Source organism: Sphaeramia orbicularis, chromosome 8 (genome assembly GCF_902148855.1).
Source record: "Sphaeramia orbicularis chromosome 8, fSphaOr1.1, whole genome shotgun sequence".
In the NCBI taxonomy this organism is placed as follows: Eukaryota; Metazoa; Chordata; class Actinopteri; order Kurtiformes; family Apogonidae; genus Sphaeramia; species Sphaeramia orbicularis.
Window position 1 is genome coordinate 12,274,939 of NC_043964.1, and position 17,033 is coordinate 12,291,971.

The 17,033-nt window shown below is 34.4% G+C and overlaps 1 protein-coding gene across 1 annotated transcript; it reads left to right on the forward strand.

The window, feature by feature from the left end:
• Window positions 1-4,467: 4,467 nt before the first annotated feature.
• On the forward strand, window positions 4,468-10,227 carry dnajb1a (DnaJ heat shock protein family (Hsp40) member B1a). The gene is made up of 3 exons (XM_030141747.1): window positions 4,468-5,103; window positions 7,827-8,410; window positions 9,808-10,227. The coding sequence occupies exons 1-3, from the start codon at window positions 4,893-4,895 to the stop codon at window positions 10,036-10,038; spliced, it is 1,026 nt and encodes a 341-aa protein (XP_029997607.1). The 5' UTR covers window positions 4,468-4,892; the 3' UTR covers window positions 10,039-10,227.
• Window positions 10,228-17,033: the final 6,806 nt, after the last annotated feature.

Consider the following 17,033-nt stretch of genomic DNA (forward strand, 5'->3'; position numbering starts at 1 on the left):
ATCACCATCTATTATGATATTATCCTCCTTATTTTGCATTTTTTTACTGTAAATCATATGTTTTCCTATATTTAATTTACTGACCGTGTAGATGTTCGTTAAAGCGTTGAATAAAGTTGAGGGTTATTATATTAGAAACAGAGAAAACTGAAGAAAAAGTGGTTTTCTCAGCAAACATATCATCAACCAAAAGTAAAACAAGTGTGTCCATCCACTGTCACTGATCCAACTCCATGGGTTTTACTGGTGAATCGATGTTGTAGAAGATGACGGTGTTTCCATGGTAACTATGGAGCCTCTGAACGTCCAAATGGGTCATATCTGATGACCATGAAAAGATGAAAAACTGTATTTTACACCAATTATTTACATGTATTGATGGGATTAGTGGATCAGCAGTTATTAACCCACAAAGACCCAGTGTTACTTTTGTGTCAGTTCCAAATGAATGTTTCCTCTATATTAAACCTTTATTAAGCAAAATAAATTTTTCTTCTATATTTAACCTTTTTAAAATTATTTATCACCATTTCTTATGATATTATCCTCTTTATTTTGCTTTTTTTCACTGTAAATCATGTGTTTTCCTGTATTTAATTTACTGACCGTCTGGATGTTCGTTAAAGCTTTGAATAAAGTTGAGGGTTATTATATTAGAAACAGAGAAAACTGAAGAAAAAGTGATTTTCTCAGCAAACATATCATTAAGTGTGTCCATCTACTGTCATTGATCCAACTCCACGGGTTTTACTGGTGTATTAAAGTTGTAGAAGATGACGGTGTTTCCACGGTAACTACGGAGCCTCTGAACATCCAAATGGGTCATATGTGATGACCATGAAAAGATGACAAACTGTATTTTACACCAATTATTTACATGTATTGATAGGATTCGTGGATCGACAGTTATTAAACTTTTTATATCAGTGGATGGTTTTGGATGTTTGGGTCTTTATGGGTTAAACTTCTCACTGACATAATGTGAATTCTTTTGTCTTTTTCTTTTAGACATTATTAGAGAACAGTAACTGTTCCTCTCCTGTGAATATATTCTTCACTAGTTTAAGATAATTAAAGTTTTCTTTTCTCTGAACATGCTTTTTTTTTTTTTTTTTTTTTTTTTTTTACAAATACAGCTGAGGATTTGCCATGTGTTAAAGGCATATTTCTTTTTTCCTTAATGCTTACTGTTTTAATTAAAATACACCCACCCCAAAACTCCTGTTGACTGAAAAAAATCTCATTTACTTCAAAACACTGACTTGATAACACATGATGAAAGCTTGTCTCAATTTCAAAGAACTAAAATCAAATTAAATATGTGCGTCTATCAAAATATATTTAAAAATGTGAGTCTATTCTGATTCTGTGTTTTTAATCATTTTACTGATATCTGATTTGGTTTCATGGAAAAGTCAGGCTTATCAAATCACCCGGCTCACATGATGCGTTTGTTATTTATTTTGTACATGTTTCCTGTGATAACTTGAACACATCCAGATCCTGCTGCGTCAGGAAATAGGCAGAGTAAATCACTGCAAAAAAAAAAAAAAAAATCAAGATATTTGTGCGTGTAAATGCCCTCTGGTGGGCGCTACAGAGCCCTGTAAGGCTGAGGTGATAAAACAGCAGACATGACAAGTATTTTCTCATTGTGTTGCGTGTCAGAGACTTCATTTCCTGCAGCTGGATTCACTTTTTTAATCAGCATGTGTGTTTCTGTATCAGTTTTAGTATGAATGTGTATTTAACTAAAGAAAACACAAAACTCAGGCCACCAGGGGAAGAAAATCTATTTAGATTTATATGTATTTTTCTTCATCACTTGCTCTTCAGTCGTCTTTTGGGTCTTTAATTTGGGGAAAACACTCTTTAAATTCACATGAGACCAAACAAAAAAAAAAAAAAAAAAAAAAACGAAGCTAGAGGTAATTATCTTTGAAAGGAGATGACAATAATTAATTCTGACCTTCTGGTTCTTCAGTTATAAGTGACAGAATTTAATATTGGTTTTTTTTTTTTCTTTTTAAACATTCTGTTTATTGGGGTTTTTCACAAATAAAAACAAAAGAACATCGCTCTGTTGTTTGATCTAAAAGTCAAACAAACAGACAAACAACATGCAGAACAAACCCCCTCCCCTGGCACACATCCCCTCCAGATTACAGGAAAGACAGAAATAGATGAATAAGTAAAAAGTAAATAAATACAAAATAGAAATACAAAATTCCCACTTTAAATGCTACCAAATAAGTAAATAAATAATAGAAAATAAAATAAAATAAAATAAAATAGATAGATAGATAGATAGATAGATAGATAGATAGATAGATAGATAGATAGATAGATAGATAGATAGATAGATAGATAGAGGATAGATAGATAGATAGATAGATAGATAGATAGATAGATAGATAGATAGATAGATAGATAGATAGATAGATAGATAGATAGATAGATAGATAGATAGATAGATAGATAGATAGATAGATAGAGACATACATACATACATACATACATACATACATACATACATACATACATACATAGATGAATAAAAATAATAATAATTTGGTATTGTAAATAGGCTAACAGTCACAAGAATTAGGTGGGAAGAAACACGTTAATGGAGGGAATTTAGAACATTTTAACCTCTTGAGACGCAGCAAATTAGTTTTGGCCTCTGTAGGGGACAAGAGTCTCACAGCTTTATCTAAAAAAAAAAAACAATAATAATAATAATAAATTGTCCACTGGAAAGGACATACCATAAAATAAATAAATAAATAAATAAATAAATAAATTAATTAATTAATTAATTAATTAATTAAAATAAAATAAAATAAAATAAATTTAAAAAGTCTGAAAAACAGTTGCATTTAATGTTTCCAATCAAGATTATTATTTAATATAAAAAAGCGAAAAGTTTATTTTTTCAACTTTATTAACAACATTTGAGTATACAGTGCAAAAATTTAAACAAACAAGATGTAAAAAGCATTTGAACATATAAGTTTAAGAAAATAATGCATAGATTTAAAGATACAAAGCATAATATACAAATAATAGTATAAAAAAAGAAAATAAATAAATAAATAAATAATAACAAATCTGACAAATATAAATAAATAAATGCAACAGAGAGTTCAGTCATTACTAAAGAATTGTTTATAAATAGCCAAAGTGTTAGAGCTTTTTTTTAAAATTATTATTATTATTATAAATGAATTCTAAAGATTTAATATAATTTTCAAATTCTAATAGGAAGATTTTAAAATTTGGGAGTGTTTCAGTATATTCGTTTTTATGTATATGAAATTTTCCAAATAATATGAACAAATCTACAATAAATTCTAGATTGTTAGTATCATGTTTAAAATAAGTAATTACATTTTGGGATGTTATATTTATTTTATTGTTACTTTTAGATATGATATAATTTTCAATTTTGGACCAAAAATTAGAAGAATGTTCACATAAAAAGAATAAGTGTAAAGTAGATTCAGATTCAGATTGACAAAAGTTACATATTTCTTCCACATCATAAAATCGACAAAAAAAAAAAAAAAGCGAAACTTTTTTTTTTTTTTTAAATTTGGAACAGCACATTTGTTACAAAAATAGCTTATTCTCTACATATCAAATGTACATATGAAAAATATTAGCAATAAACAATATTTTATAAGTGCTTACTTATAATCATGTATAGAAAGAAAGAAGTGAAGAAAAAGAGGACAGGAAAGATAGGAAAAAAAAAAAAAAGAAGCATGCCAACTCATACCAGGGGTGTTAAAGTTCAAAGTTCAGATGAATACACCAAGGGAAGCACAGATTTCAACAATCCTTATTGCCTTTTGCTTTTTAGAGTGCTTAATAGAGAGAATGTATTGTTTGAAGTTGTTATAAAATGCAGTAAAGCATGTTTTTTTTGTTTGTTTGTTTGTTTTGTTTTGTTTTGTTTTTGCTGAGTATTTACAACAGTGAATATGGAATTTCGATAGTAAAATTAAAAGATTTATCAGGTATAATGGTTCGCTTTTGAGCAAGCTATATTCAAATACACCAAACAATACATCCCTCCAATACAACATAAAATGTCTTTCAATGTTATTATGAATAAAATCACAAAGTTTTTGCTAAAAAGTTTTAACAGTAGGGCAGTGCCAAAATAAATGAACAACAGTTTCAGGACATACATTACAAAAGCTACATTTATATCAACATGTTTCTTAAATCTATTTTTAATATAAGATTTAGCTGGATAGAATTTATGTATAAGTTGAAAGGATATTTCTTTAACTTTATTGGTAATCAGATATTTGTTTGGGAGAAGCCAAAAAAAAAAGCGAAAACTTTTACTTTCCAGGGCCTCTGAATGACGTCACATCCTGCCAGTCTGATCGATGGCGCTAATGTAGCTTTAAGCTAGTTGTTCCTACCGCCATTTTAAGCTGTAGAAGAAGAAGAACAGGAAGAACATCAGCAGCTTCAGTGTCTTCCAGAAGTTTCCTCCACGGGTTATAGCTCAGCGTTCACACACGGACATGACAGTATGAGAACAGTATTTCGTGACATTTAGGTCAGGTCGTTTCTTTTTTTTCTCTCTCTCTCTCTCTCTCTTCGTCTCAGCTCGGTGGATATTACCGGGACGTGTCAAGTAGAAGAAGCCGTCGTTGGGTGTTAGCTAGCCCCGCTGTTTTCCGCAGCATTGACCGTAGCGGTGACACCTGCGCCAGAGTTGCGGATCTAACACACACACACACACACACACACACACACACACACACACAATGGACATGCAGCTGGATGTCCGGCCTTGAACACAGCCTGAAGCTTCCACACTATTAACAATGCTTTTATGACTCGGAAGAACACACTGACCGCTAATAGTAATGGGTAAAGACTACTACAAAGTGTTGGGAATAGCCAAAGGTGCTACCGAGGATGAGATCAAGAAAGCGTACAGAAAGCAGGCCCTGCGCTACCATCCCGACAAGAACAAGTCCCCAGGAGCTGAAGACAAATTTAAAGAGATTGCTGAAGCCTATGATGTCCTCAGTGATGCCAAGAAAAAGGAAATATATGATCGTTTCGGAGAAGAAGGTACCTCAGCTCATATGTCAGACTATCATGTGCTACTACATTACATTAACTACATCATTCTAATACAGCTAATATTGTGTTTGACATATTCAGAATCTGCTGTATTATTCACATATTTATATACATTAACGAATGCATTATCCTATTATTAAGTCGTTGCTGTACCTGTCATCCTCTTGCACCAGTAGCCAGACAATGTGCACAATGGGTTCAGCTGGAGAACTTACTAGAAACCACGAGTTCTTGCCTGTCTGTCCCAGCTTTATCAGTGCAATAAAAATTCCAGCTTTTCCAGTTCAGAAAGGAACAGGTTTTATGTCTTTGGGCAGAAATATTTAAGTTTACTTTATCACAGGCAAATATAGTTTTGATGTAAAGAGATTACTAATAGAAAATGATATGATAGTAATGGTTTATTGGTGAAATTACACAGAGGTGAGAAAGTTTTCAGTCATCTTGCAGGATTTTTCTTACCATCATAAGGCATATTGGCTAAAATTTGCTTCGAGGTCTTATTTCTGTCTTTTGCATAAGAAATCAATATAAGTGAATCAACAAAGGACCTTTGTGTTGGTAAATGCAAGTTATGCAAATTTACAGGATTTCCGTTCTGTTGCAACATGTTGATGGTCATATGAACTATGTTTTCAGGTCAAAAATGTCCAATTTCATCACAATTAATGCTATATTTTCATGTCACAAATGGCCAAGTTGTCTTTCAACTGAATTTACCTGAAAAACAAATATTCTATTCTTTTAGATTCCCCAATTTGTCTCACAAGATTATATACTACATATCACATGTTTCATTTTTACAGGTTGCAATATGGAGTATGGTGCTGATCCATCCTGCTTATGTTTTGCAAATACATACATTAAGAATGTCACATGTCACTTTTTAAATCAACAGTTTTCTAATAATAAGCATTTTTATAAAGAAATAACAATTCTATATTGTTATTTACTCTTTAGTATGATGATAAACTATACAATAAATAATTCCGATCCTAGTTTTTGCACAGGGATCATTTGTGGAAACGGTGACATGACTGCCGAGCATCAGTATGATGGGATCCGGAACAACCATGTCACATCCGTCCACTGCCACATTTTGTGTTTTTGTGTCAGCTGTTATTGTTTTAGATCCACAATACTAACATTTATGAATCAGAGGATAATTAGCAATAGTAAGTGTCTAAGTTTATTACTAATAAAGTACTGGTACTGACCAGATCATCATGGGTAATGTCACGTCCGTCCACCAGCAAAAGTTTTCACATACACGTGCTATTCAAAATCCAATACTTCTGAAAATATAGCTTCCACTGTCAAATAATATCAGTAGTCTGTGCACAAATGTATTAGCATTATTTCAACACAGTTCTATGCATTTCTTACAACTTTTTTTTTTTGACAAAAATGCCCACTAATTTGACCCCCTAAGTAAATTTTAGCCGACATGAGCTGCATTCACGTGTTTTTGAGCATCACCTAAAGTGAATCTGTATAAAATCAATGTAGTGAGCACCAGAACTCACTAAAATGACTTTTCCCAGATGGACTGATTGCTGCTGTTCCACAGAGTGTTAGAGCAAATTTTATGTATAAGCTCTTTGTACATTTAATGGATCTGAATCGATATTGAATTATATATGTATTTACTGAAATGGACACCTCCAGACTCCACAGTTATGCACTTGAGCTGTCCACAAACCTAGAGACATGGTGGAGTTTCAAACCGAACTGCATCCTTCTGAAAACCAAAGGAAAACCCTGTTATAAACTGTGGTGCTGATAAGGAAATCAGCTGAGTGTCCGGTGTTCTTACATTTTATGACCATACTTGTACTTGGAGTGTGTTAATGTTACGTAACAGGAAGATTTCAGCATTTTTAGCATTTTTTAGTGTTCAGTGTAGGTTTCCAGCAGAGTAGAAGATATGCTGTGTTCTATCCAGCCACCTTATCATGGTTGTAATTGATAAGTACAGCTCATATGCATAAAGCTAACTTTTATTTTTGTACAAATTGTCTCAGGTCTGGTGTAAATATATTGTGGTAAAAGGCTACAACTAAAAAGTCCAGTGTGTGGAGATATGTTGCATTAAGTGACACTGTTTTTTGTTGTTTTTTTTGTCCACGTTTAAATGGTTGAGTTGAAGGTTAATCAGCCAAATCAGTTCATTTACCTCAACTCTTAATTACCTTAAACCATAAAGACCCAGTGCTACTTTTGTGGCAGCTCCCAAATAATTTTTTCCTCTATTTTTCACTTTTCTTAAGTGATTTATGACCAGCTATTCTGATAATATGGTCAGTATTTTGCATTCCTAAGTGAAAATCAGTTATTTTTCTACATTTAATTTACTGATCATGATTGATGTCTGTAAAAGCTCAAATTAAAGTTGAGGGTTATCATTATTTTACTGGTGAATCAATGTTGTAGAAGATGACGGTGTTTCCATGGTAACTATGGCACCCCTGAATGTCCAAATGGATCATATCTGATGACCATGAAAAGATGACAAACGGCATTTTACACCAATCATTTACATGTATTAATAGGATTAGTGGATCAAAAGGTATGAAATGTTTTATATCAGTAAATGATTTTGGTTGCCAGTGGGTGTTATTTCTGTGACTTCATGTTTAATTTTTGTGGAATTCTGTTGTAATATATGATAATCTAAGTGTGTTCTTCTGTGTCTCATCGCTTTGTTTCAGGACTGAAGGGGTCTCCTGGCGGTGGAGGCAGAGGACATACCGGTCCGAGCTACAACTACACCTTCCACGGAGACCCTCACGCTATTTTCGCCGAGTTCTTCGGCGGTCGCAGCCCATTCGATCATTTCTTCACCCAGAATGGCGAGGAGGATATGGACATTAACGACCCCTTTGCTCCTTTTGGCATGGGGGGCATGGGCGGCATGGGCGGGTTCCAGAGGTCCTTTAAATCCCATCCTGGAGGCCCTCGCAGAGCACACGAAAAAAAGAAGGATCCGCCTGTAGTTCACGAGCTGAAGGTGAGCCTCGAGGAGGTCTTCTCTGGTTGCACCAAAAAAATGAAGATTTCCCGTAAGAGACTGAATCCAGACGGCTGCACGATGCGCAACGAGGACAAGATCCTAACAGTTGATATCAAACGAGGTTGGAAGGAAGGAACAAAGATCACCTTTCCACGAGAGGGAGATGAAACTCCCACCAACATTCCTGCAGATGTGGTGTTTGTGGTCAAAGATAAACCTCATCCGGTGTTTAAAAGAGAGGGCTCGGATATAATCTACCCTGCAAAAATATCACTCAGAGATGTAAGTAAAGCTCACACACAAACCTTTATACCAGTGTTTTTCAACCTTGGGGTCGCGATCCCACGTGGGGTCGCCTAGAATTCAAATGGGGTCGCCTGAAATTTCTAGTAATTGATAAAATTTTTTAAAAAGTACGAATAAAAACTCTCTGCTAAAATCTCGCTCCATCATGTCAGCTAGTGATGCAAAGTCAGAAATGCCCATTTCTTCTAAACTGCCCCTCTTCAGATCCATTTGTTTTATAGAATTTCTCTGCAGAATTTATTTAGTTCTACTCCATAAATGTCTGCCTGTACTGTATCCAGTGGTACAATAAATCAATCATTAAGGAATATGACATGCTTTTTCATGAAGTATATAAACAATATTTAACTTTTATTTTTATAGACCCTATAAAAAGAGAAATTCAGGTTCTCAGGAAAATCGCTGCTTATCAATTAATCGTTAATCGATCAATAAGGTCAACCAACTAATGATTAATGGATTAGTCGACAGTTGTTTTTTTTTTACCTTTATTTAACCAGGAAAACCTCCATTGAGATTAAAAATCTCTTTTTCAAGAGTGTCCTGGCCAAGATGGGCAGCAGTACATCAAATAGTTACAGACACAGACTTTCATACATAAAATGACTACATAAACATATAGTCAAGTCAAACCTTCCAAAGTTAACTTTGCAAAAAGGGCCCATGAGATGAAGACAAAGTGCGTCAGGCAAAACATCTGCAGCCAGATGTCTCCCTCTCTAAGTCATACAACATCCTCTTAAAAGTGTCCAACGAAACCAGATCCTTAAGTTTCAGGTCTTTTTGTAGTTCGTTCCAGGTGAATGGAGCCGCAAATTTGAAGGCTTTTTTCCCCTGTTCAGTTCTAACTTTAGGAACAGACAAAAAGAAAAAAAAAAAAAAAAGACAAAAAAAGAAAATAAAAATCTACATCCCTATGCAGGATATAATATCTGAGAGGGCATATCTTGATTGACCTGGTCATGTGACCATATGCGTTACAACGCGTCAACCTTCCTGGACACGGTCGCAGTCAGAAAACAAGACTGAACAGAGAATGGAAAGATTTCTTCGCCCACCTGGCTCCACTAACACATCTCCAAGAAAAACTGAGAAGCAGACACCAAAAAGGTACATTATATACATTACGTAGCCTAAATGTCGTCTAAAATTAGCGATTATTTGCAACATAGTGTAGCAAACTATTATATGATCAAAATGTATGTGTATCAGAATGTGTGGGGTCGCCAGAAATTTGTGATGTTAAAATGGGGTCACGAGCCAAAAAAGGTTGAGAACCACTGCTTTTCTTCTGTTGAGCAGAGAAACACAAAATATCTGACTATATATGAACAAGAATGCATGTAATGATCTTCTTTTTGCCTTCAAACCAGGCGTTGTGTGGCTGCACGGTCAATGCCCCCACGCTGGACGGCCGGACCATCACTGTGACCTCCCGAGACGTCGTCAGACCTGGAATGAAGAAGCGCATCGTCGGGGAGGGGCTGCCGCTCTCCAAGTGCCCCGAGAAGAGAGGGGATATGATCCTGGACTTTTCCGTGAAATTCCCTGAAAAACTGGGCCAAAACACCCGCGACACACTCAGGCAGATTCTCCCACCGTGACTCCAAAGCTCCTAAAAAGCATCCACACTTCCACTGTTACACGTCGGACTGCAGAGACCCGGGGCAGGTTTATGAGTTTCAGCTGATTTAAACGACTACAGGAGTGTCTTACGACGAGGAAATTAACAGGACAGTCGACTTTTATTTATACACCTGAAATGTAGGTACAGGATCAGTGTTAACAGTCGACAACATGGTCAGTTTTAAAAAGAGAAAGTAAAAGACGTGAATAGAAAAGGTCACACATAGTATTGATGATGTCGGTAGCAAGGACACTTTTAATTTTTTTGTTGTTTTTAAGCAAGTTGACTGAATTGTACAGATTCAGATTTTAGTTCCGTAATTATGTGGCCGTTCCCAGGTACCACTCATCCAAACATTAACAATACCTCAGGTGAAGTCACACACGCTTGAATGTAGCTCCATCTACATTAGTTTTAAAAGACGAGAATCTGATCACATTTAGAGAAAACTGAGAGATGAAACAGAGATAAGCTGATCTGCTCCAGCGTATCAGCACCAACTATAACCGCATGTGAACGAGTAAGAGTGGGTTTTTCTTAGATGCACCTGGAATCAGGGCAGATTTTGAAGATATGAAGACTGGCAGTTGAAATTACCACCAGAAACATGGAGCTGAGATGACATGTTTGGATTTAGAGCTGAACAATATGACCTGAACCTTAAATCATTGTCTATTTTTTTTTTTCTTTTTTTTTGTCTCAGTGTAATGGGTATATAAGAGGATTAAGGCCACTGAAAAAAAAACCAAAAAACAATTAAGGTCCAATATATTTTTTAAAATTATTTTTATTTATTTTTTTTTTTTTAAAAAGGCAAAATTCTGAGTTCATAGTCAGAATTCTGAGAAAAAAAACAGAATTCTGACTTTTAACTCACAATTCTGACTTTTTTCCTCAGAATTTGACTTTAAACTCAGAAGTCTGACTTTAAACTCACAATAATAATGGAAAAATATAATGGACCTTAATGTTTTTTCTGTTAGCCCTTATCCTCTTATGGAAATGGGTGATTTACTGTTTTAACTGATTTTTTTTTTTTTTTTGAACTGAAGACAAAACATAATTCAGAAATACTCTTTCTTTACTGAAACTATATGCAATATCTAACTAGAGAAACACATACACAGTTCATTTAGTGTGAGATGTAAACAGGTTGAATTTGACTTCCTGTTGAGCTCCAAAGGTCTTCAGAGGAATACTCAGTCTTGTGATTTTAGGCATTTTTTGTGTTTTTTCTTTTTTTTTTTTTTTTGAAAGAAAACCCCTGATTAATTGAATGAACTCAGCTGTTTTTAGCCAGTGTGACGTTCTAAACAAACTGTGAATACTGTAATTTCACCACTACTCTTCATTATCTACAAAAAAAAAATCCTGAATCTGAGATACCTTTCTATCGGTGGGACTTGTAACACTTAGGCTACGTTCAGACTGCAGGCAGATGTCACCAAAATCCGAATTTTTTTTTTTTTTTTGGCCCATATGTGACCTGGATCCGATCTGTTAAATAGACAGTTTAAACAGCAAAAATCCGACCCAGACCACTTTCGTATGTGGTCCTAAATCTGATATGCATCTGGTATTTTGCAATGCGACTTCAGTCTGAACGGCCAGGTCGCATTTATCCGACCTTTACGTTCGGGCTGCACGATACTGGAAAAAACTGACATTGCAATATTATTTTTTTTTTTAAACCCTGCATGTGGCAGTTGATGGAAGGCACTGTTGACACAGAACACGTTTCAATATCATCCTTGTTGTAGCCGAAATAATTCCAGATAACTGACAGTGCTTTTCTTTTTATTAATAATAATAATAATAATAATAATAATAATAATACATTTTATTTGTATAGCGCTTTTCATATAACTCAAAGACACTTTACATGCAGCAGATAAAAACAGAAACAGACATATTAATTATTTTTGGCACCAAGTCTTCGTTTTCGGTGATTTTCTCTCGGTCGTTGCTCATGTTTTTTCAGTGTCGTTACCAGCAACTCACTCCAAACTGATTAAGAACAATTGTGATTGGTGGATCGCTTGAAATTAGATGAGAACACGTGGAGTTCATTTACCTCCTACCTGCAGTGTGACTATTGCGCACACGTACATCGCGATGACGATATATTGTGCCGCTCTTTTTTTACTTCATTGAAATTTGACAAATGTCGCAATTCTGCAGCCCAGGAGGTGGATCGGCAGGAAAGACATACTTCCGTAAACATATGTGGTTACATATTATGCTGTCAACCTGTTTTGCGCATGTGGGTCACTTCAGGGTCACATTCAGTTCAAATTCAAAACTGATAGAAGTCGCATTTAATGTGCAAAAGAATTAGATTTCACCGAAAAATCCAAATCGCTCATAAAGACCTGCTGTCTGAACGTAGCCGTAGTTTCTTCATCTGTGTGTGTGTGTGTGTGTTTGCTATCGCCTCCGCTTCGTCAGTCGGTACATCCCACTCCTCTTTTACAATTTCACGTCTAACTATGTAGAAAAAAATAATAAGATATGCATTAAAATCCTGAGTGTTATGATTGATACTAGGAGTAAAGTCAGGTGGTAAACACGGCACATCTTGCAAAAATGTTTACTTCCATCTTATCTCGTTTATCCAAGAACACACACACCTTATGTAAAATATTTATGGGGTGACTTTTTGTGCCAAATAACTCCCCTCTGTGTAATTATACGTGTGTCTAATGGTGTTGAGAGCATGTGTGTTTGTTTCCGTCATGTGTGAGACCGACAAACTATTAAAATCTTAACCTTTCTACTTATTGGTCTAACTTGAGGATGCATAAACACACATATATTTCACTTTGTCCTCATTTATTATTAATCTGTCTTTTTGACGGGGTTTTAACTCTAAAGCCAGTATTTGTTTCTTTTTTTTTTTTCTTGACATGGTTTTCGTGTGGTGCATTTGTCTGGTATCTGAGCTGTGAAGAGAACTTTCACCCTGACTTTTTTTTTTTTTTTTTAATTAGTCTCCTGAAAATGCACGCCGTCAAGTATTTCCCTTTAGATGAAATACGTAGTCGAACATTTCAGAAGGAATCCAGGATGAACTCGGTTTTATTTGCACATTTAAAGCATTTTGACTGATCGGTGACGTAAAGTCGACGGTCATTTTGCCGTTTCATCCTGCTCCCGCTGGAGTTTTACGTTTCGAATTGACACAAACATGTTGTATGACATGAATGTAGAGATGTGTAATCTCTTTAATGTTTAGCCTTTTTTGTTTTTAAAAAAAGGAAATTTATTTTTCTTTTCCTTTTTAAAGGGAAAAAGGTGTAAGCATTATTTTGTTCCACCTCTTGTTTATGTTGTTTTGAAATTCCTCAGGTTGAAAATTAACTTTAATTTTTATTATGAATTGATAATGGCATGGAAATTTGTAATAAATCTTTCTTATGCTGTGTTGATTTGCATTTCCACATTAAAGAGACTGGCAAACTAAATGGTTATAAATGTTATACATGACGACTCATATCTTTTTAGGTATTTACAACAGCATCAAGTAAGTAAATGTGTTCACTAAAAACACCCACTGTACTTCCATGATGCTTATTTACATGGTTTGTATAAGAAAATATGTACATGAAACATTTCAATATACAACCAAAACAAGCAACACTGTCAGATCTAGAGTCCAATGTGTTCTCCACTAGAGTTTATCATTTATTATCTCTTTAACTTCCATATTAGGCAAAATTTAACCCTATAACATCAAACGTATCACATTTGACACATGAGTTTTGAAGCCCTTTACATCAGGGGTGTTAAACTCATTTTAGTTCAGGGGGCACATTCAGCTACATTTGATCTGAAGTGGGCCAAACCAGTAAAATAACATAATATAGAAAAAATGTCAACTCCAAAGTTTTTTCTATGTTTTAGAGTGAAAAAAGTAAATTTACGTTATGAAAAGGTTTACATCTACAAACTATCCTTTCAAAAGATGTGAATAATATGAACAAACTGAAAAAATAAGTGTAATTTTAACAATATTCTGCGTCAGTTTATCATTTACACATGTACATTATAACTTACAGATCACAGTGGATCTACAAATGCACAAAACATTTAATAACAGACAGAATATTGTTAAAATTGTCCTTACTTCTCTTAAGACATTTCAGGTAGTTCATATTTGTTCAGGTTATTCACATTTTTTGTGGAATTTTAATTTGTAAATGTAAATATTTTCATGTATTTACACTAAAATAAAGAGAAACATTTGGAGTTGTCATTATTTATATGTTATTATGATAGTATTTTACTGGTCTGACCCACTTGAGATTGAATTGGTCTGAATGTGGAACCTGAACTAAAAGAATTGTTAACCTCTTAGTGTAATTTTTGCATTTCACAAATCCATCCCAAGGGCCAGACTGGACCCTTTGGCGGGCCGGATTTGGCCCCTGGGCCACAAGTTTGGCACATGTGCTCTACATGATCAGTGTGATACTTTTTTTCTTGAAAAACCTGATGTATACAATTAGATACATGCAATAGACCAATGGTTCCCAACCTTTTTTGGCTCATGACCCCATTTTAACATCACAAATTTCTGGCGACCCCAGACATTTTTTTGCTAAAATTTATTTATTTTTGATCACGTAATAGTTTGCTATACTGTATTGCAAATAAATGTTAATTTTAGATGACATTTAGTCTATATAATGTATATCATTATGGACAGAGGCAGAAAAGCCAGGTGTAGATTACTGCACAAAGTGAGAATTTTATTTTCCTTGGTCAGGATATGTACAGTCAGTCCAGCTTGGATTTACAAGGCTGACAATTAATACTGAACAAACAAGAACTCAAACTATGAATTATGAAAGAGCTGCAGCATCTGAAACTGACCACAATGAACATTTGACAGATAAACAGAACCAGAGTGCTTCAGTTTCAGCTTCAGTTTGTCATGTCTTTTATGGATTGGGATTGTCTCTGTCAACTCAACATATATTGTTTATTAATAAATATTGTCATTTTGTTTATCAGTTATTAGAAATTTCAGGCGACCCCACGTGGGGTCCCGACCCCAAGGTTGAAAAACACAGATAATCCACCAGGGGGAGGAATTCATTCACCAGAGGCCTTTCCAGTGACACTACAAGACTGACATTAATGAGGAAGGAGGAAGAACTTTGACAATTTTGAAAAGGAATTACCAATTTGTTAGATGTGTTTGTGTTATATTATGTTTTTGTTTGTTCAAAAATAATAATATTACAGCATTGAGACCTGATGTATCAAATATGATACAAAATGGAAACTCATACATGGAAATTGATATTTGAAAAAAAAAATTTTTGGGGGGGGGGGTTGTTTAGAAGAACCAATGAAGTTTCCAGTTTCAAAGAACTGGAATTTTGTCAGTGATTTAATGGTTCAGACTTTACAGGGTTAACAGGTGAACTCTGCACATCATTATTAAAACTTAATAAACTTGATAAAACAGCACTGTGATTACAGATACAGATGAAACTTACTGCTACCAGGGGAAGCTAACTTTTTCAACTCAATATGAATGAATCATCAGACTGGTGTAAACAGATGATGGTGAGTATGTAGGATCATCTACACCTCCTAGTCCTGCATTTTAACCCATAAAGACCCAAAAAGCCACCGGCAACCAAAACCATCTACTGATCTATTGAACTGTTTAATACCTGCTGATCCACTAATTCCATCAATACATGGAAATAATTGGTGTAAAATGCAGTTAATAATCCTTTCATGGTCATCAGATATGACCCATTTGGACGTTCAGAGGCACCGTAGTTACCGTGGAAACACTGTCATCAACATTAATTCACCAGTAAAACCCATGAAGTTGGATCAATGACAGTGGACGGACACACTTTGTTTATGTTCAGTTAATGATAGATTTGACTGAAAAAGTCACTTTTTCTGGAGTTTTTTCTGTTTTAGATACATTCTACATTCTTATGATTATTTTCATTTTTGATATCTGCTTCTTTTAACTGTTTGCACCAACAGAACCGAGACAAATTCCTTGTAATGTAAAAAAAATTACTTGGCAATAAAAAATTTTCAGTCTGTCTGTCTTTTTCAGTCTGTCAGTATTCTCTGAAATATCGTGGACCAAATCTGTGGAATAATCTAAGACCTGAACTTCAATCAACATCTACTTTATCATTGTTTAAAAAGCATCTGAAAAGGGCTTTAATTCATGAAAAAATATAAGGCTGTATATCACTTGATTTGTATTTGATGATTTGTAATGTGGATTACATTTCTATTGTTTTTACTTTAGTTTATTATTTCAGTTATATTGTATTTTTTAATTCTTTTTTTTTTTTGTGTACTGTTCATTTCGGGGGAAGTATTCATATAAGCCTTCTTTTTTGTCTTCTAACCTCTCCTGCACAATTTTGTTACTTGTTTGAATGTTGTTGTTTTTTCCATTGCTGTTTTTATTTTGTGTAAATAAATAAATAAATAAATAAATAAATAAAAATCTGATTCTGAAATGATGCAGTGTTACAGTTCCAGCCTGTGGCCACTAGGGGGCAGTGAGCACTCGTGATTGTACTGTGCTCACAACTCCATCTAGTGTCCGAAGAGTTCCGCTGTAAACTTTAAAATAAAATAATAAAAATAATAGTAATAATAACGACACTAACAAAACATTGCGCCTCTTTTTTTGTCCAAGTACAAAATAATACTCAATAAAAACTTTGTGTTGTAATTACCGTGGAATGATGTTATATTCAAATGCATACGATTAGAAGAGTATCCGCTACTGTCACAAGAGCATCATTAAACTAAAAGGAACACAAAACATCGCATTTATACATCGTATGCGATCTTATTTTATGTCGAGATTATTCCGATGTTAAATATATGTGGCTAAGTTGTTTAAAACGGCTTCGTGTAGTAATAATAATAATAATAACAACGACAGTGTTTTGACGTTGATGCTAAAGTGTA

Excerpts from the sequence above, each read along its gene's own strand:
- dnajb1a (XM_030141747.1), top strand. The coding sequence starts at position 4,893 with ATGGGTAAAGACTACTACAAAGTGTTGGGAATAGCCAAAGGTGCTACC. Across the intron at positions 5,104-7,826 it reads TGATCGTTTCGGAGAAGAAG|GACTGAAGGGGTCTCCTGGC; the intron begins GTACCTCAGCTC and ends GCTTTGTTTCAG. Across the intron at positions 8,411-9,807 it reads CAAAAATATCACTCAGAGAT|GCGTTGTGTGGCTGCACGGT; the intron begins GTAAGTAAAGCT and ends CCTTCAAACCAG.